At 39.7% G+C, this 19,735-nt stretch overlaps 1 protein-coding gene across 1 annotated transcript; it reads right to left on the reverse strand.

Moving 5' to 3' along the window:
* Nucleotides 1–206: 206 nt before the first annotated feature.
* Nucleotides 207–17,391, reverse strand: LOC131957484 (OTU domain-containing protein 3). Its single transcript, XM_059322324.1, has 8 exons — nucleotides 17,014–17,391; nucleotides 5,311–5,459; nucleotides 4,738–4,850; nucleotides 4,045–4,173; nucleotides 3,678–3,803; nucleotides 3,116–3,221; nucleotides 1,580–1,839; nucleotides 207–806 (listed from the first exon to the last, which is right to left on the reverse strand). Exons 1-8 carry the CDS (start codon nucleotides 17,253–17,255, stop codon nucleotides 630–632), a joined length of 1,302 nt encoding a protein of 433 aa, XP_059178307.1. The 5' UTR covers nucleotides 17,256–17,391; the 3' UTR covers nucleotides 207–629.
* Nucleotides 17,392–19,735: the final 2,344 nt, after the last annotated feature.

Here is a 19,735-nt window from a genome sequence, read left to right on the forward strand (position 1 = left end):
TAACTTTTGATAGTTTTATATCCTTGTCAGTCTTCCATCATGCAATGCTACCATTCGTTTATAATCAGCTGTTTTTAACTTTTGTTACAGTTTTATATCCTTGTCAGTCTCCCATAATGTGATGCTACCATACGTTTATAATCAGCTGTTTTTAACTTTTGATACAGTTTTATATCCTTGTCAGTCTCACATTATGCAATGCTACCATTCGTTTATAATCAGCTGTTTTTAACTTTTGATAGTTTTATATCCTTGTCAGTCTTCCATCATGCAATGCTACCATTCGTTTATAATCAGCTGTTTTTAACTTTTGATACAGTTTTATATCCTTGTCAGTCTCACATTATGCAATGCTACCATACGTTTATAATCAGCTGTTTTTAACTTTTGATACAGTTTTATATCCTTGTCAGTCTCACATCATGCAATGCTACCATTCATTTATAATCAGCTGTTTTTAACTTTTGATACAGTTTTATATCCTTGTCAGTCTTCCATCATGCAATGCTACCATTCGTTTATAATCAGCTGTTTTTAACTTTTGATACAGTTTTATATCCTTGTCAGTCTCCCATGATGTGATGCTACCATACGTTTATAATCAGCAGTTTTTAACTTTTGATACAGTTTTATATCCTTGTCAGTCTCCCATCATGCAATGCCACCACAGTCACATCCCTTACATCCGTGGCTTGTGGGATGTGGTGGTATGGGTAGCCATTAGCCACAATAAATTTCTCTCTATGTCTCTCTTCAGCCCTTTTTTTCTTCTCCATTTTCTTTGTTTCCTTGATCTTCTTAGCAGACTGAAATAAAAAATATTAATTTACACAAAGAAAAATTGATGCAGGTACTGGTGAATTAATTAGTACAAAAGCTATAAAATTTTAATTAAGCTACTGTCTTGTGCCTAATCAAACAGTAATTTTTCAAAAATAATTTTTTTAAAAGCTAGGATACTGACCCCAACAAAAACAGTACATTAATAAGATTTTAATTGGATTCCCCTCCTCCCCACCCAGGTAACAGGGTGAACAATATATGACTCCATTGTCTGAGGGGTTATCCATAAAGGACATCACACTTTTTGGATGATTTTTACCTCTCCCCCTCTCATTTGTCACATGTCATCACAAAAAGCCAAACCCCACCCCCTTTTCCTAAAATTATGTCACACCCCACCCTACAACCCCCCTCAAAATTGCTGTTGAATTTTTTTTTTAAACATCGATATCTGTCATGTGATCAATTCCTATTACAGTTTTCTAAAATGCAAAATAATGGCTAAAACTCGTTTACTAACATTGCTTTTTTATAATGTAGAAGTGTGATGTCACTCCATCTGAACCTCCCCCCCCCCCCCTCATCACACACCGTCACAAAATTACAGACCTCCCCCCTACGAGTGTGACGTCATTTATGGACGACCCCTAATAGAACATTGCACATTGGAAATCTAAGCCCAATGCCGGGGTAGTAAGGTTTTGAGGGGCCAGATGTTGAAGGGTGGACAATGGAATCTATCTCAAGGGATAAAAGCAAAAGGGCAGATAACTAACAAAAACATGAGAGTGTGTACCTGTTGAACAGATATTACTTTAGGCCTGGCTCCACCGCCACGGTTACTGCTCAAAGATCCATACCCAGAACTGCCCCCAAAACTGTCCTCCCTAAAGTGCACTTTGTGACCTTTCCCATTGACCGAGCCGTTCTTCAGAGCACCGCCGCCCATGGTGCGTCCACTGTTGGAGTTGGGACTGCTGGACTCTGGGGTGTAAGAGTTGTAAATGCCACTGTCAGTGGTTGACGTCTGCTGCGAGGCCAGTGACGTCGTGTCATCTGAAAGAATGTTTTTAAATTAATTACGTCAGTTAATGATTGAAATCAGAAAAAAAGAAGATCAACACAATTTCCCCAAATAAAAACTTTCTTAAAGCAATATTTTAATCAATTAACTTGGTGTATAAAAGTAATGTTGATAACAGTTTTATTCCTAAGTCAGTGATGTAAAATAATGTTGATAACAGTTTTTAACTCCTAAGTCAGTGATCATTAGTTTGCAGCTCTGAACCTTCATGTGGCTCTTCCATTTAATAAATATGGCTCTACTCATTAAGCAAATTATATTTTTATACTGCAATGTTATAACAATTTCATGCATTGAATCTGATTAACTCTTTCAATATTTAAAGCAGCAACAATTTCTAAAATGTTTTTTTTTTTTGAGAAAATAAAAAAAGACATAAAATAGAACCATTCTACACAACATTGTATTTTACATGAATAACTTATGATGAGTTGCAAATTTGTTTTATAATGTTGCTAACAAAGAAACTGGCAAAAATAAACCGGGAGTGATCTCCCCTAAACTTTCTCAAATATTCTAATATAACACTACGGGGATGGCAACTCGGGATATAGACTTCTAGACATGATTTTTAATCCATTTTAAATACTCAATTTTTTTTAAAATAGAATATAATCTCGTAGAAAAAAGAAATGCACACCAAGTGAACGCTAAATAAAGGTGCATAATAGTGCGCAATATTATTAGTACTTTATAAATTTACATGCGTTTTTTGAGAACTCGAAAATAGCGTAAATAAGTATTTCCGGTCAACGGAAATTACTCAAAATTTGAAAGAAGGTAGAGAATTAGATCTTTTACTTACATATCAAATTTCATTTATCTATCTGAAATAGTACTCAAGTTATAGGCTTTTGAAAAATTCAAAGTAGAAAAAGTACCACTTCCGGTTATCGGAAATCGCTTAAAAGTTGATACGGATCTACGATTTTGATAAAATACTTATATATGAAATTTCATCAACCTAGCTGTAACGGTACTCAAGTTATCGTGTTTACACACGGACACACACACACACAGACATACGGACAAGATTGTAAAATTATGTTTTTCCGTATCAGTGAGATGTAAAACGTCGAGATTTGCAAAAATCTCGAATTTTTTTTTTTTGCACGATTACAAGACTTTCTCTATACTTCGTATATACGAGAAAGTAAAAAAAAATGATGCAATTGTCCTAATCCCAACTCAGAGAGTTAAACAAAGCTGAGTTTAGATCTAACAGTAAAGAGCAAACTGTTGTACTACCTTGCACAGAGCCATTACAGATCTCCAACTGTTGTAATAAATAAGCTATGGAAGCATCAACATCATAATCACACTCTAGTAGACTGTGGCGCACTTTCTCCATGTCCTGTTTCAATGGATGGTATCACATTAACAAGAGTAAACAGCAAAATATTATAGCAGGAAACAAATAAATATTTCTACAATAACAGTATTATTAAACAGCAAAACATTTCACATAAAAAGCAGAAAAATATTTTTAATTAGTGGGTGTATAGAATGAAGTGTTTCAAGTTGAAAACAATTTAACTTGACTAAATGTTTTTTTAAACATAAAAAACTAACAATAATTATTCATTGTTCGTTGACAAAATACTTTAGAGTAAAACATTTGACATTAAAAAAATATTTTTAAATAATTGAAAATTGTTTTTTAGACTAAAATATTAAGAATAAATTAGGAATTGTTCATTTGACATTGACAAAACAATGCTGTAAAATATCAAAATGGTTATTAAAGAAATATTCACGTATGCAATCAACAGTGTCACTGAGATAAAGACAAAGAGAAAACAACACTTACAGTACAGTTGGTGGCCAGTAGGACCTCAGTCTCAATGTCCTCCAGACCTCTCTTGGCACTGACATAACCTGCCCCAGACTCATGGCTGCTGTGTCTGTGGCCAGAGTCCTTTTTGTCGGCATATTCCTGGAGCAGACATAAGACAAATATACAGTCTCAACTTGGTTTTTTCACAGGTAAAACACAAATATACAGTCTCAACTTGGTTTTTTCACAGGTAAAACAGGTTGGAGTCTACTGATGACAGTGATAACATACACCTACACAGGTAAAACTGATTAGAAGCTAATGATGAGAGTGATAACATATACCTGTCACCTACACAGGTAAAACTGGTCAGAATCTACTAATGAAAGTGATAACATACCTGTAACCGTATGTGGGCTGGGGATTCTGTGTTGTCGTCCAGCTTGCGGACACTGCTGTAGTGGTCACCATTGTGGTATGCTATGTGGAGCTGGTGTGTTAGTTCACTGCTACCTGGGGGTCCTTGGATCTAAAACAAAAAAATAAGATAAACATTAATATGGATTACTTATATACTATACCATTAATACAGATTACTTGTATACAACTAATATGGATAACTTGTATACAATTATACAATAAGCAAATGTATAGGAAACATAAGTTGTAGGGCCAGTAGAGCTCTATAAATGTCGTAATTCATATAAAACATTTTTTGTCTATAAATAATGTCAACCTCCTAGAGGTGAGATGGGGGAGGGGGGGGGGATTTTGATCTTTTAAATGTGAGTTTAGGAAACTTTCGATACACACTTTTGCATTTTGAAAAGTAATTTTTTAAATTGACTTTCAGCAGTTATTTAGCATTTTTAAAGCTCTCTTGTAATTTGAAATAAAAGTTCAACAATGTAACTAAACTTAGGTGAATCTGATTTTTTGTGAGAATAATGATATAGGGGTGTTTTGTAAATTGACCAAAAAACAACTGACATTTATATTATGGACAACCCTTTATACATTGCTGTGAGTACTGTGGCGGTGCTGCCAAGTTAAAAATTTAAACAAGCCAAGTAACTATTACATTGTAACTCACCATCAAGGGTTTCCCATTCAACTGATGGATTATCACATTAACATTGTGGAGTTTGGCAAAGGCAACAATGGCATCATTGCCTGCGTGTGTGCCAAGTTTCTGCAAGTTTTTCACTGCAATAATTTCAAAACAATTTTACTTTTGGAATTTTAAAAATAATACATAAATATTTACTACAGTAGAGAATTCAACAAATCCATAAAATTATACTGACATAAGATGCAAACTTATTAATTACCATGATGGTATTTTTAATTAGTATCTCATTAAAGCATATGTAACATGGAACATACAGCTTGGAGAAAAACTATTTGTAGACTAATATTAATAGCCAATTAAGAATATTTTTATGAATGAGCTTGGTTATAACCTGTCTGCTTTAAAATTGTATATGTCCTGTGTGTCAGTATTCTATTTACTAAGTTTTTACAAGAACCTTGCAACTATAATACTATTTTTTTTTTATTTAAATTATTTATTGTGATATCAGTTTCTTTGAAGTCAGAAGAGAACAGCTGATTAGTGCAATAAAACTACTCCCCACCCCCTTCCCCGCATCCGTCTAGTCCCTACCATGTTCATCAAATGGCATGTCATCCTCAACAAACGGCTCAAAGTCTGTCCTGTGTGAGCGCATGAAGTTGACCACATCTGCTCTGTGACGGAAGTGATTTCTGCAATGACCTTCAAGCTGATCACCAAGGGCACGGAATAAACAGTTCCTAGAACATTAAAAAAAAAATTTTCAAGATGTAGTAACAGCATAGATAAAAAGCCATATAAAAAAGCTACAATACTGTATCCATCACATCTCAAAATCTAATTTAAATATATTTTAAACAAAAGGTGACATTTAAACACTAAAGCTGCTGTCGCTGACACAAAAACTGTTGACATTAATGATCCATCAAGAAGCTCTTGACAAACTAGCATACAATCATCTCAGCGAGATATGGACATTTAGGAGCCAACAATAAAAACTGGACAAAACCAGAGAAGACAAGTACAAATTTAGAAACATATAAAATGCCTGTTATAAAAACTAGTTCAATGAAATTAAAAAATAAAATATATGGGGGGAAAAGAAAATAGTTTTGTCAAAGAATCTGGGTTTTAAATTGCACGGACAAATGCATATTCTGGAATATGTATATTCTGTGGATTTTTGAGAAGCCATTTCAATGAGAGGTCTTTTTTTTATGACGTAAGGGGGTGGGCGTAAAAAATCGGTAAAAACAGAGTGACGTCCTTAATGGACTATCTGACTGCTGTTGTCAAATGGTCGGCTTTATTATTTATAACACTGTTATCCCCCCTCCTCATATATGGCAACAGTTTATAACAAAGTTGTGAAGCCCGCTCAAACACCACGTTCAGTATCATGATGTGTTTTGTTGGTGGGAGTGGTGAGTAGGCCTACACACAGGGAACTTGGGTTTTGACCACCTCTCAGTACAGTATTGACACAAACACGTGACATACTCGCGATTTTTTTTTGTTTCCCGCCAAGACTTAATTCACCTTCATTTCAAGTCTTAAACAACTAGGAAATCAATTTATTAAAAATAGAAATATTCGTTCAATTAAAAACACCATAGAAAATGTCGACGATTTATATTACCCTAGCACGACTGGTCTTTCCGGTTGGGCGACACCTACCGTCTATATGCTGGCAACAGCAATATGTCAGTTACATTTTATTAATACGTTTTTCTTAACTCAGCTTCGCGTTTGTGGATGGATTTGTTTGTTGTTAAAATTGACATCGAAAATTAGCCCACTTCTGATTGCTCTAGAGATCTGAAATTTGGCATACAGGCTACTTTCGCCTAACAATTTCAGATGCAATCATAAAAACTAGCAATTAGAGACCGTAATTAGCTTAATTTAATTACGCCCCAAGGACCATAAAATTGAGGACATGATTTCTAAAGATACCGACAAGACTGGAGGCCTATTGACACAGTTACTTCAGCCCCAATCGATGTGAGCGCGCTGGCCGTGATCGTATAGTGGTTAGTACTTCGCGTTGTGGCCGCGACAACCCAGGTTCGAATCCTGGTCGCTCAATATTTTTAGTCCGTGTATTTATAAACACTTAGTCAATTCATACTTAATCAAGTCATTAGATAAAGTAGAAAATAAACTATATAAAAAACTTTTTTTAAAACCACGTTTTTCATGTGTAGCAACGGACTAAAAAGGAGAAAATAAAATACTTAAAAAAACGTTTTAAAAAACCACGTTTTTCTTGTGGACTAAAAAGTAGAAAATAAATTTTTCTTTTGTGCTTCCTCGAGCTGTGCAGGTTCTTGTGATGACTGACAAAAAACGTGGGTCGGGCAGATGGGTCGGGAAATTTGATAGTGAACATACCCACGTTTTTTGTCAGTCATCACAAGAACCTGCACAGCTCGAGGAAGCACAAAAGAAAAATTTATTTTCTACTTTTTAGTCCACAAGAAAAACGTGGTTTTTTTAAAAAGTTTTTTTTTAGTATTTTATTTATAATTATCTTTCTGTTGACTCTCCATGAAGCATCATTCATTCACAACAGGACAACAACAGGACAACACGTGAACTGCGCCATGGGAAAGTTGGTCCATGTGACATCATTCATCCACAACATACAACAACAGGACAACACGTGAACTGCGCCATGGGAAAGTTGGTCCATGTGACATCATTCATCCACAACATACAACAACAGGACAACACGTGAACTGCGCCATGGGAAAGTTGGTCCATGTGACATCATTCATCCACAACATACAACAACAGGACAACACGTGAACTGCGCCATGGGAAAGTTGGTCCATGTGACATCATTCATCCACAACATACAACAACAGGACAAACACGTGAACTGCGCCATGGGAAAGTCGGGTAACTCGTCCAGTTTGGCGTTGTGAGGGTTTCTGTAATCTGTCGTAAGTTCTCAGCCTCACAAACCAAAGACGCGCAACAAACGAAACTGTTACTCATCTCCGACGCAAATCTTAGGGCTATTTCTTGTACCTCAGCATGACAAAATCTACGCGGCTTCTAACCCCAGCCCTGACCCTGTAACCCTGACCCTGTAACCCTGACCCTGTAACCCTAACCCTGTAACCCTGACCCTGTAACCCTGACCCTGTAACCCTAACCCTGTAACCCTGACCCTGTAACCCTAACCCTGTAACCCTAACCCTGTAACCCTAGTCCTGTAACCCTGCCCTGTAACCCTGACCCTGTAACCCTAACCACGGCTTGAACTGCAACACCGAATTTAAAAAATGTTCTGCTGGCATATCGGCCATCTAACCATCTCATCTAACCTCGCCGTGCCACCAGCCCCCATCAAACCATCAAACTCTACTGGACCAAAGAGCGCGAGGAACCCTTGGAGCGCCACCCAGCCACATACCGAAGTCCGAGCGCAAACACAGCAAAGAGCAGACAACATTATGTTTATGTGAGTGACGGCCATCTCCGAGTGTACCTGCGTGACGTCACGGCCAGACCGTGACAGGTTTTCTAATTAAGCCAGTCCACACAGCAGTGATTCAATGTTTGTACATTCTTACCCCCCCCCCCCCCCCCACACACACACACAACTAGCTCGTGACATCACGAGACAAAGGCTTGATGGGTGGGGGAAGTGTGTGGAGTGGGGGGGGGAGGGGTGATGAGTATGACCAGCACAGAAACAGAAGCAAGACATATCTCCATAAACATGCACAACTGCGTGGTTTATTATAGGCGTAGTTAAATATCAAAATGCGACCAGCCATGTTATGAATTCAGGTGGTGATACGTGATGCACGTGTTCTATGCTTTTCAAGTATAATACGAATGTTCGATATTCTTGGTATATCGCCCGCGATTGTTCTGTTTTCTTGATATATAACTTCGTTTTTGTTATTTTTTAACTGTCCAATGTGGCCGGGGGGGGGGGGGGGGGGGGGGGCGTTTCCATAGACGAAATTTCAGCCGTAGAACGTATCAAAGACTAATTAATGCGTGTTGTACTGTATTTATGCACTGTGTGGTCGACTGGTAGAGCAGATGATTACTGGCACCGAATTCTCCTGAGTACATCCAGCTCTAAGAGGTATCATGACACTATCACTGTGCAGACTTTTTCAAATACCAAGGTCACAAAAAAAAAATACTGAACTCTTATCACCAGCCATATGAATCGGCTGAATGAGTAGTTTATGATTCACGTTCGGTTAGGCTGTAGACAAAACATTGGAGGGGGGAGGTAGTTGTTTAACAGTCAATCTTGCTATGCGCGTGGGTAATTGAATGGATACAAATCTAAAACTAGCCTCCCACGTCCCCTCTACACTGTGAATCAAGTCGATTTGTAAACACATATTAGTCTTGAGAAATCTCAGCACCGCCCACACAATATATTCCGTACGTCTAACTTAAATAGAATTCTAATCAACAACACAGCCAACGCCGAAAAAATAAACCAGCAAACAAAATAAATAAAAATATGAATAATGCCGACACAATGAATCTTCTAATAGCCTGCAGTAGAAAAAAAAGTGATCCCATCAGTCAGTGTCTCATTAAGCCTGAGAGCCCAATTTGTCACCCGTTTAATCAGGCCATTAATAATGTCTTGCAGTGCAGACAGACGGGGACAGCCTATATGTTATCATGCGGTTAGTGGGTGTCGTTCATCGAGTATATCACCAATGGACTACCCAATATCTCTTCTAAATGACTATCAGGTTCAAATTTCCTGGACTCCTAAGTACCACAAAACAGACCAAATCCACTATTTTCTAATTACTAAACACAGTTCAAGGGAACAGCATGGTCGGATGGTAGAGCTAACGACTGCTAACCCGGGCTGGAACTTGTAGCACGCCCCATTGACTCCACTCCGCTCTGATGAATACCTGACTCACGTTAGGGAAACAAATCGGCTGTGAAGAGTGCTGACCACACTATGCCTAGGTCATATGCACAGATGAACTCTTTCATCTGCCCCATGTGTTTTGGGCACGAAAAGATGATGATGACGAATCAATCTTCTTAAGCTTACTACCACCCAACCAGGTAAACATAGACAACAACAAACCAGACTACATAAGAACCGATACCAACAAGACCGCCACTCATGTGACGATGTAACTAACCAACCCAACCCTGCAGGGCCTACAATGCCACCCAGGCCTAGAAAAGGAAATCTCTCACACACAGCTGATCTCTGCAGGGCGGGCGTGACGCCCATGCCAATAGGGGACCACACATGGACGCCAACGTACAACACTGGGTTAACACGGGCACGTCACTATTGGCACAGCTTAAGAGGGGCATCTAAACGTTACGTGCGTGATGGCGGGGGGGGGGGGGGGGGCACAGCTTATGGGGGTCATCTACACGTTACGTGCGTGATGGGGGGGGGGGCACAGCTTATGGGGGTCATCTACACGTTACGTGCGTGATGGGGGGGGGGGCACAGCTTATGGGGGTCATCTACACGTTACGTGCGTGATGGGGGGGGGGGGGCACAGCTTATGGGGGTCATCTACACGTTACGTGCGTGATGGGGGGCACAGCTTATGGGGGTCATCTACACGTTACGTGCGTGATGGGGGGCACAGCTTATGGGGGTCATCTAAACGTTACGTGCGTGCCTGGGGGGGGGGGGGGGACTCATGCCATTCTACCATTGATGGGGACAGGCAGTCCTTACAAACCTTAATTTCATTAAAACATTAGGTGTATGTATATGGGTGTGTGTGTGGGGGGGGGGGGGGGTACTCACGTATTTGGAACTTTAGGTGGGGATCGGCTATGGACCGAATGCTCGCTTTCTGTGGTTTTCACTATAAAACATTTGACTGTGTGACCATTATAAAGCAAGGTAAAAAAAAAATTAACACGTAGTTCAAACGGAGGTTACGATTGGCTAAGAAATGAGACCGATCTCTGAATACTCCTCTATTAGCACGTAGCGTACAAGCGTATATTTGGACTAGCGTATGAATGGCAAATTTCAATACAGCGGAGGTCAAGTTTTTTTTAGAGCCCCATTCACTCGGTCTTCTCGCTGGTGCGCGTGTTTAAGTTGGCCGTGGGTCAGGTTTTTTTTTCAACATTGACACAACGGTCACAAGGTCGTTAGTCACCCCGGGTCGTGACGTGGTGGTCACGTGGTGGTCACGTCAGTTTTAGCTAGTGGTGTGGGGAATCCCTTAAGGTTCAAAAAAATGGCCGCTGGTCTAGAACTCAGAAGTGATGTAAGTGTAGCTTACGTATGTAAGTCAGACACGGCATACTACATAGGACGGACTGGTAATCCCATACATGAAGAAGTTAGTGATACGGAAATTTATCGACTGAAACGTGGCTTCGGCAAAGTCGAATGAGTAAATATAAAGGAATTAGCCAGTTGGATCAAGATTTCTGCATGTTTTTTATTCGTCTGACATAATGTACAGGCGCTTTTGATCATAAGCCATAAAAGCACTACACACTCAAAACACTACATACAAAAACACAAAATGTAATAGCGGGGGGGGGGGGGGGTGATGGGAAGTATTAATTGTAGGTGCGTGTTGTGGGAAAGATCTCGAGAAAGAAAACTGTAGGTAGTGGGGTTCTATGGGAAAGATAACGAAAGTTTTCTCATAAAATAACTTCAATTGTGCGGTGAAATTTCATCGCCAAAAAAACTTCTTTAGAAACTTAATGCGCTGTAATGCCAAGCATTCGAGTGGTACTCTTGTTGATACAGCAGAACACCCATCTCACATGGACACACAAAATGACAGCTGTCCAAACTTATGCTACAGGCGACCATGTACTTGTGTAGCAGTCTACGCCTTTATTTTCAAAGTTAAATGACATTTAAAAAAAAACAACTAATACTCATGTTCTCAAAATCGTCAATGTGTTTAATAGAGGATATTTTCAGTCTCATAGTATACCATCTACAAATGTGTTTGTGACTGTAACAAAAACAACGCATGAGAACCTCTCACAAGATGAATCTATAAATAGAAATCTCATACCAGTTTTGACAGTTATTTCTCATCCGTTCTTCACCGACTTGCAGCACAACATTCTTGATTTTGAGTGTACATAGAAACATAAGTTTGTATAGAATGGGGGTAGGTCGCCGCCCCCCAACCCCACGACAAGCACGTCAATAAACGAAACATGAAGCGTACTGTGCCGTGAATAAAACCACGTATTACATGTGAAGCTATACAGAGAAGAAGAAAAAAAACGTTTTACAGACTGTTTACAGAGTCTAAAAGCGGGCATGTTGTCAGACTAGTCTATTAATAAAGTGGAATCAGCACTGGATGTGAATTGTATAGAGAGCCCCTTTAGGCTAAAGCCAGCTCGCCTAAACGTCACCCACTCCTTATGCTCCGTGCTTCTCATGTTTACATTTCTCCTATTATGTCGTTTGTTTTTCATTTCAAATTTTTAAAATGTTCTTTCTTATACCTGGGAGTGAACATACAACTACTGAAAAATAAAACTATTACCCTGGATCGACAATCCCCCTCCCCCCTCCACTTCTGCATAAATTGAAGACCTTAAGGTTCAAATAAAACGTAAACTTCACAAATAACAACAAGAAACACAACTGATGAAGTGCGATCTTAGCTGTTCACCAGAGCAAAAATACTCATATTTGGGTTCCCTCAATAACTTCGTTAGCTGGTACTAATGTCATCAAATGTCACAGTCTGTAGAAAATGACTGGGTCTTTAGCTACCAGATCTGAAGTCAGAAGCTTGACAATATTTCTGAGACTTTAGCTCCAAGAATTAGTGTTAGGAACTTGACGAAGAACAAAGGGGATCAGATATAGAGAACACTTTTTTTTTAAAACACGACATTACAAGGACGTGAAATTCAATAATAACTTCTACAATTATTCCCCCCCCCCCCCCCCCACCGGCATTGAACAAAAGTTTCCATTAAGGAGAATGTTGTAAATAAAGCAGCAATTAATAAAATACAGTGTGAGACAGTGTCACACAGGTGACGGATGGCTGTCATGCATGTCAATGTTTTACTGCCAATTTGAGCTGTACTGTGTATAGGCAGTGGACAAGTCGGTACAAGGGGATTAAGTTGTTTGCTACAGCTCGTATGACCGTAAGGATATCTGAATCTATGTGCTATTAATAAACCTAGACGCTTTCCTAACATAGTCCTAAACTTATACCCAAATTATAAAACAGTATTATGATTTAAAATATCCTTATCTACGAAACAGCTCAGATCCCAAACTCAAAGATAACCCTAATCCTAATCACAGACCTTGTTCGACGGATCCTTATCTACAACAACAAATTTCCAAATAAGTAAGTAACGCTAATGTAGCTAATTAAGATTCAATTTAACTTTTACGGTAGTGTTGGAATTGAGAACCACTGCAGCTGATCTAACTGCAATTATGGCTACGGTTCACATACCTGATATTTTGTTTCACAGACGCGCTCAGACGAAGCGACAAATCTTCTTATAAATTCTTTTGAAAAAGTGTGGGGTAGGGCCGTGTGGGGTAGGAGCCGTGTGCGGTAAGGTCAGTGTGAGGGTAGTGGCAGTGTGTGGTGTAGGGTCGGGTAAGATCGTGGAACATCGCCTTATTATGCGAGCATCAAAGACCAACCAGGGCAAGTGAATGTATTGAAAAAGCGGGCACCGCATTGTGAAATGGCATTTCTCTGACGCGGTAGAACGCATCCGAACAAGCCATTTATGTCGCTTTTAACATCTCTCCAACCGGTTGCATGGGCGCCTTAGTGCCTGTCAATAGATCGCTATTCATTCAACCATTTCTCAAAGAGTTGAACAAGAAAGGAGGGGGGGGGGGGTGAATAAAAATTGTCTTGGAGGAATCAATAAAGCTTGCGGTGGGTATTGGAAGCCATGGTGTGTGTACATAGACCATACTCACTGACTCGAGGTCTAGCTATGTAAACAGACAGCCTTAGTTGTCTCTTTGGTATTTTAGCTGTATCTGTAAAATCTTTCAGTGGTATATGTAACATGTTGTAGCGGTATCTGTACATCGGTACATATCTTGCTGGTATCTGTAGCCTCGTTTAGCAGTCTCTGTGGGTTATTTTGGTGGTATCTGTAACTTCTTAGCTGCTCTTTATACCATCATTGATGTCTAAAATTCTAGAGCTATCTCTAATGCTTTCTGTAACAACTGTAGTGGTTTGTGTAACATCTCAAGTGCTATACGTAACTTCTTGGGCATCGTAGTAAATCCCTTAGTGTTATCTGTAACATCTTCATAGGTAGGCGCACAACATCTTTAGCAATACGTAGCCAATCCCCGGCGCTACCTGTAACATCTTGGTGAGCGACCAAAGATGAAACGAAGACACGCTACACCGACACAACACAACAAGAAATACGGTGTTAACTCTAGCCTAGATCTCGCTATCAACATCACCAAAGCCTACAAGTTACACCAGCGACCCGTCGTTTACAACTTAGGTACCAAACAATGAAGACGACAATTTGCAATAGGTCGGGAGAGACACGAGTCGTGAAGCTTTTCGTGGATCTAGTCTGTCGTGTACTAGTCATCTTCCTACACAATCGTTGTGAAGTTGATTACAGTCAGTACTGTATAAGGCAGGGCAGGATTAACAAGCCGGTGCTAACAGCATCAAGGGAAGAGTGTGAGGGGGTATCACCACATGAAAAATTATGCAGTTCATGTTTTTTCGGTATTCAATATAATAAAATTAGCTAAAGCTTCAACTCCAGTAACAATGAGGCAATGCCAATGGATTTTTTACATAACAGAAATGTTGCACCAGATATGAAAATATAAATTATCTTGCTTTGTTAATGAAGATTTCTTTTAATTACCTAGTAAAATAGAATGTGTTAAGTGGAATTCTTTTTTTCCCCTGACGTTTGTTAATCTTTTAAACGGTTGTTTTTATTTTTTAAATCCGCCCACATGAGCAAAAAACACATCTTATAGATGCGGGAATCATTTTGTACGTTAGCTTTTAGGTTGCAAGAATGTATAAATAATGCATTTATTGAACACATAATTTTCTAAAAGAGTCATATTTCTTATATGATTGTATGAGTCAAAGTAGCTCAAGTCTGTGGGATCCCTGAGACCGCCCAGCTCCGATGGGTAACTGACACATGTTTGGGAAACAAAGGCGGCTGGGCATAGAACTGATCACACTATCCCTCATATGACAAAGTCACTGAAACCGATGAACTCTACTTCATCTGCCCGATGTGCCTTCATCACGGACGGGAAAATATGTCTACACCACCTTCTCGAAAACCGGTAACAAGCAGACCTGACGATAACCATCTCGCGGAGTCAACAAATCTCTAATCCAGCTTCATCTCTGGGCTTTCAACGAGGACATTACGCTATGGTTAAGTGTCATAAATCTACGCTTAACCTGCGACCGACCGGTGGAGTCTTCGACCATTATACAAAGGTAGTCTAAGCGCTCGATTTGGTCAAGTCAAACGTGCTAGCACTAGAGGGGGGGGGGGGGGGCTATGTACGGTTTTGATATGGGCCAGAAGAAATAACACACTTCATCACAATCCATGAGAAAAGTTAGTATAACAGAGATGGAGGTCACCCTTGTATTAAGTAACATGTATAATCACACACACACACATACATAAACTTTTCTGACCCTTTGTGTGCATGTATTATCTTTGACAACAAAGAAACAGATTGTGACCAAACAAACACTGTGATCTTTGTTTCCACACGATAGCCACTAATCAATCCACATAGGTCATTAATACACGACCGATACCACAGCGATTAACCCGATAAAATCGATCACCATCGATTTCCTGATCAGATCCGCGATCGATAATTGTGTCAGTAAGCCCAGTTTAAAGGGAGAGTATCACTTCTTAAACTTAAAAATGTCTTTTCTACTCTACTTATCAATCTCAGTGTTTATATTTTAAACACTATCATGTGAGGTAAAACAATTAAGTTCAATAATAACTCAACCCTTTTCAAGTTAAAACAACTACTAAAAGTGTCGCCTGCATAAACCATAGCTTTTCTCGTAACAAAACAATCATGGCATGTTATACAGATGTGTTTATAGTGTAAACGAACATGGAACTGATCTCTGATTTCAAACGTTTCTGAACTATCACATCCTCATCGTTATGTGGACCCTTGTTGAGCATAGTGAAATAGCCGCACCTCTCCATCAGACTTGGTTTACGGTAACTCCCCCAAGTGGGTCCATGGTGAGCTGTTTACGACACTACAATGTCAGACACAAGTCACGTAGATTTTCACACAATTACCACCGAGGCGCTCCACTTCTGTGTTTACTAATACAAAGTATAAACCTACTACATCTGCATTCATTGACACAAAGTGAGAATCTACTAGATCTACATCAGTATTTATTGACACAAACGTACAACCTACTACATCTGTATTCATGGACACAAACCGTATTCACTGACACAAAGTAAGAACTTATTAACCCATGCACGACCATGACCTTGGTTTTAAGTTCGGGAAGAAACAAGGATACTGCCTCTCGGATATAAAAGGAAAATCACACGTTCTTAATTTACATTTCCGGAAGTTTAAACATGTAAAATCACATGTTTAAACTTCCGTCAACGCGCGGTTGACTAGGATTACGGAAAATTAAAGTAAACATGCACCCTTCAGTGGGGCTATTTTTAGTTCTTGTAAATACAAGGGAGACGGCAACAAGGTGCGAGCAACCATAATATTTGCACACCAAGGTGTAATGTCGGGCCACCAACGCCACCTGGAGATAGTTACGACAACAGTGACGTAGTCGCACCCGACACGAGCATTCGCTAATGGCATGGTCAGTTAAAAACTGGATATTCAGCACATTGAATGGCTAAAAGATGGCTCATAAAAATACAGCTTATTTTTTTTTATGTTCAAGATTTATTGGTGCATTTTACTCAGCAATACTTTTTTGTTAACTTTTTAAATACAGTATAATTTCATTCATTATACATCTACCCCAAATCTAAACTTAAGGTCCAGTGTCATTGTCAGCATTACCAGATACAGGCCTTTGGACGGGGCTTCAATGTTCTAACGTTACCGAGCCTTTCATGGCAGCCCACAGTAGTTCTTCCAGGTACTACTACGGCCCAGTACACCACGGTAGGACGGATGGGGATACGACATGTATAATAACATTCGCAAATTTCGCTTCTTCAAACTGAGCCCAATGCTGAATGAAGTAATAAAAAATAATCAAAGTTCAAACTCACCCATCGGCAGGTATGTCCCGCAGTTGTAGCCCCATTTTCTGGAGCTGTATCCTAAAGGACGGGAAGTTCTCGTCGTCTGCCAGATAAGACTCCAGCTTCCTCTCCTTCCTGTAGGCCTCCCTCATGGCTCGCTCCTCGCGCTTGTGAGGGGCGGGCTCCACCCCATTGTCATTGGGCTGTCCGATGTTGCGGGTCATCGTGCCGCGATAGAAACTTCCACCACCGGAGAAACTCCTCCGCATGTTAATCCATTCAGCGGGTTAAACCAAAGCGGACGACAGCAGTGGTACCACTTGCACCTGGCGTGGGTATTGCACCTGTGTGGCACCACAAGACAGGGATTTCAGTGCTCACTCGAGTCTAGAACCTCAAATATTTTGACCAGATTTTCAGGAAAAAAAATTTTCTGGAGAAAAACATATAAACTAGTATAAATAACATAAAGATACATTTTTATTCTACGATAAAAGACTATCTTTGCATGTTTATATCTATCTCTAGCATATGCTAAATTTGTCATTGAGAACGCCAGAAAGCACCGATTCTATTGACCACTGGCCGCAAGCTACAGTTCCTGGGAACGTGACCACGCCAGCATCACAAAGGCCCCCAATGCAACACCAAACGTGACAATAACAGCCCCCAATGCAACACCAAACGTGACCACACCAACAGAAAAAATCAGCGCGTGCAACAAATGGCGCGAAAAATTGCGCCAATATAATCAATGTTAACAAACAAGTAATGGATACGCATGTGATCTATTATTCAACACACCAGTACAGGATCAACACAGCGTGCACATTGTTTCTGGCATTTTAAATTATTATATGATTGTGTGGCATTGATCAGCTTCAACAGTAGAGCTACTGAAGACACCAGACTTAACACGTGATACACATTCATACAAATAACGCGCAATTTTAGCTACGTTGTTATTCTAGAAAACAACGCAATCATACAAATAACGCTCACTTTGACGGACGTTGTTGATCTAGAAAACAAAACATTCATACAAATAACGCACACTTTGACGTACGTTGTTGTTCTAGAAAACAAAACATTCATACAAATAACGCACACTTTGAAGTACGTTGTTGTTCTAGAAAACAACGCAATCGTACAAAAAACGCGCAGTTTAACGTACGTTGTTATATTAGAAAACAACACCTTCCTATATTATAGCGCACATTGCGGTACACTGTTATCCTAAAAAAACATAGGCCTATGCAAAAGGTCCACACTATGTGCTACATTGTTACTCTAAACATGTCAGTAGTGTTAAGCTAAAAAAAAATTTCGATAAAAAAAACCCCACACTAAACAGAAAACCCCATTTTAAGATGTAGCCGCTAGACGGGTTTATTTCCAGAGACTAAAGAATTCAACAGCCTTAAGAATAAGCTCAACAAAACACTTCACGAAACTGAAAGCGTTACATTTACTTATTCAGCGTTAAATATAGAGTCGTCTGGTATAGGCAGTGTCATAAGATCTGTTGGTCGCTGTGAGGGGAGGGGTATTGCAAGAACTACACCCCGGGAATAGCCAGACTCAAGTCCGACGTTTGATGCTTTACCCAGGGGGAAGGGGTTTAGACAACCAAGAACATAAGCAAGCACGTCCTAACCGACACTCTCCCCCACCCCCACACACACACCCCGCCAACATAATGAAAATTAATGAAGCCCCGCACATCTATACATTCAGATTGACGAGTTGGAGGGCTGTTAGCACCAGGTTCTGGTCGATGGTGCCAGATCAGGGCATTAGAGAGTCTAAATACACAAGTACCACTTCAGACCGAAAGTCAATAAGGACGGGTGAAGTAGAGTATCTGTCTACAAAATCAACGACCGGAAAGATTTAAACTGGGTGCTCTGGCTCTCTCCTCTGGTTGAGACTTCAGTCGTTCCAAGGAAAAGCGGACAGTGTTTCTTATAGACATCTCGAACGAAATGGGAATTTATATAGAATATACATACTGCTAACAGAGTCCGCCCCCTATAATTTCAAGTGAAACCCCCTCCCCCTCCACACGAAAATAGTCAGGAAGAAACACTGAAAGAGGGGAAGTAATCACGACTGGACACGGTGCTGACCGCAACACACGATCAATTGATATACCAAGCTCTCGTACACAGAGGAACACTACACACACGATCAATGACCAATGTACTATCTACGAACTTAACAAAATAAACAGATGCGTGAAAAGATGCAGAGCTACAATGTTGTTACACAAGAGCGCTAACATTTACAGCTCTCCCCACACAGGTTTCATAAGCAGCACATTGTGTCCCAAATTTATAACCTCGAGCGATGGGTGGGTAAAAATTTCAGAGTTATGACTAAGCGTCTAAGACAGGGGACATTAGAAGCTTGTATTAAATCCTTATGTATCCATGCACGCACCACTACAATAAAACCCTATGCTTTGTTGTGCTCGATCAATATTTACATTATATTACTTGCAGCCTTTATTGATGATTCCGAACATACAATATCTGAGGGTACAGCCTGCAGTTGTGATAGATTTTTGCCCTAAATCACCACTCAAATTGCATTTTGCAACATACACGTTCACAACAAATCAGCAATATTTTTATGTATACGTCATTCTCTAAGTAAACACATTTAGAGAGAAAACAATAATAATACAATTGTGTAGCATTAAAAATTCTGTTAGATATTCTGTAAGTTAATTGGGGGTAGAGGGTGT

The sequence above is a fragment of the Physella acuta genome, unplaced genomic scaffold (genome assembly GCF_028476545.2).
Source record: "Physella acuta isolate Inbredline_101_S28 unplaced genomic scaffold, ASM2847654v3 ptg001249l, whole genome shotgun sequence".
Taxonomy (NCBI): domain Eukaryota; kingdom Metazoa; phylum Mollusca; class Gastropoda; family Physidae; genus Physella; species Physella acuta.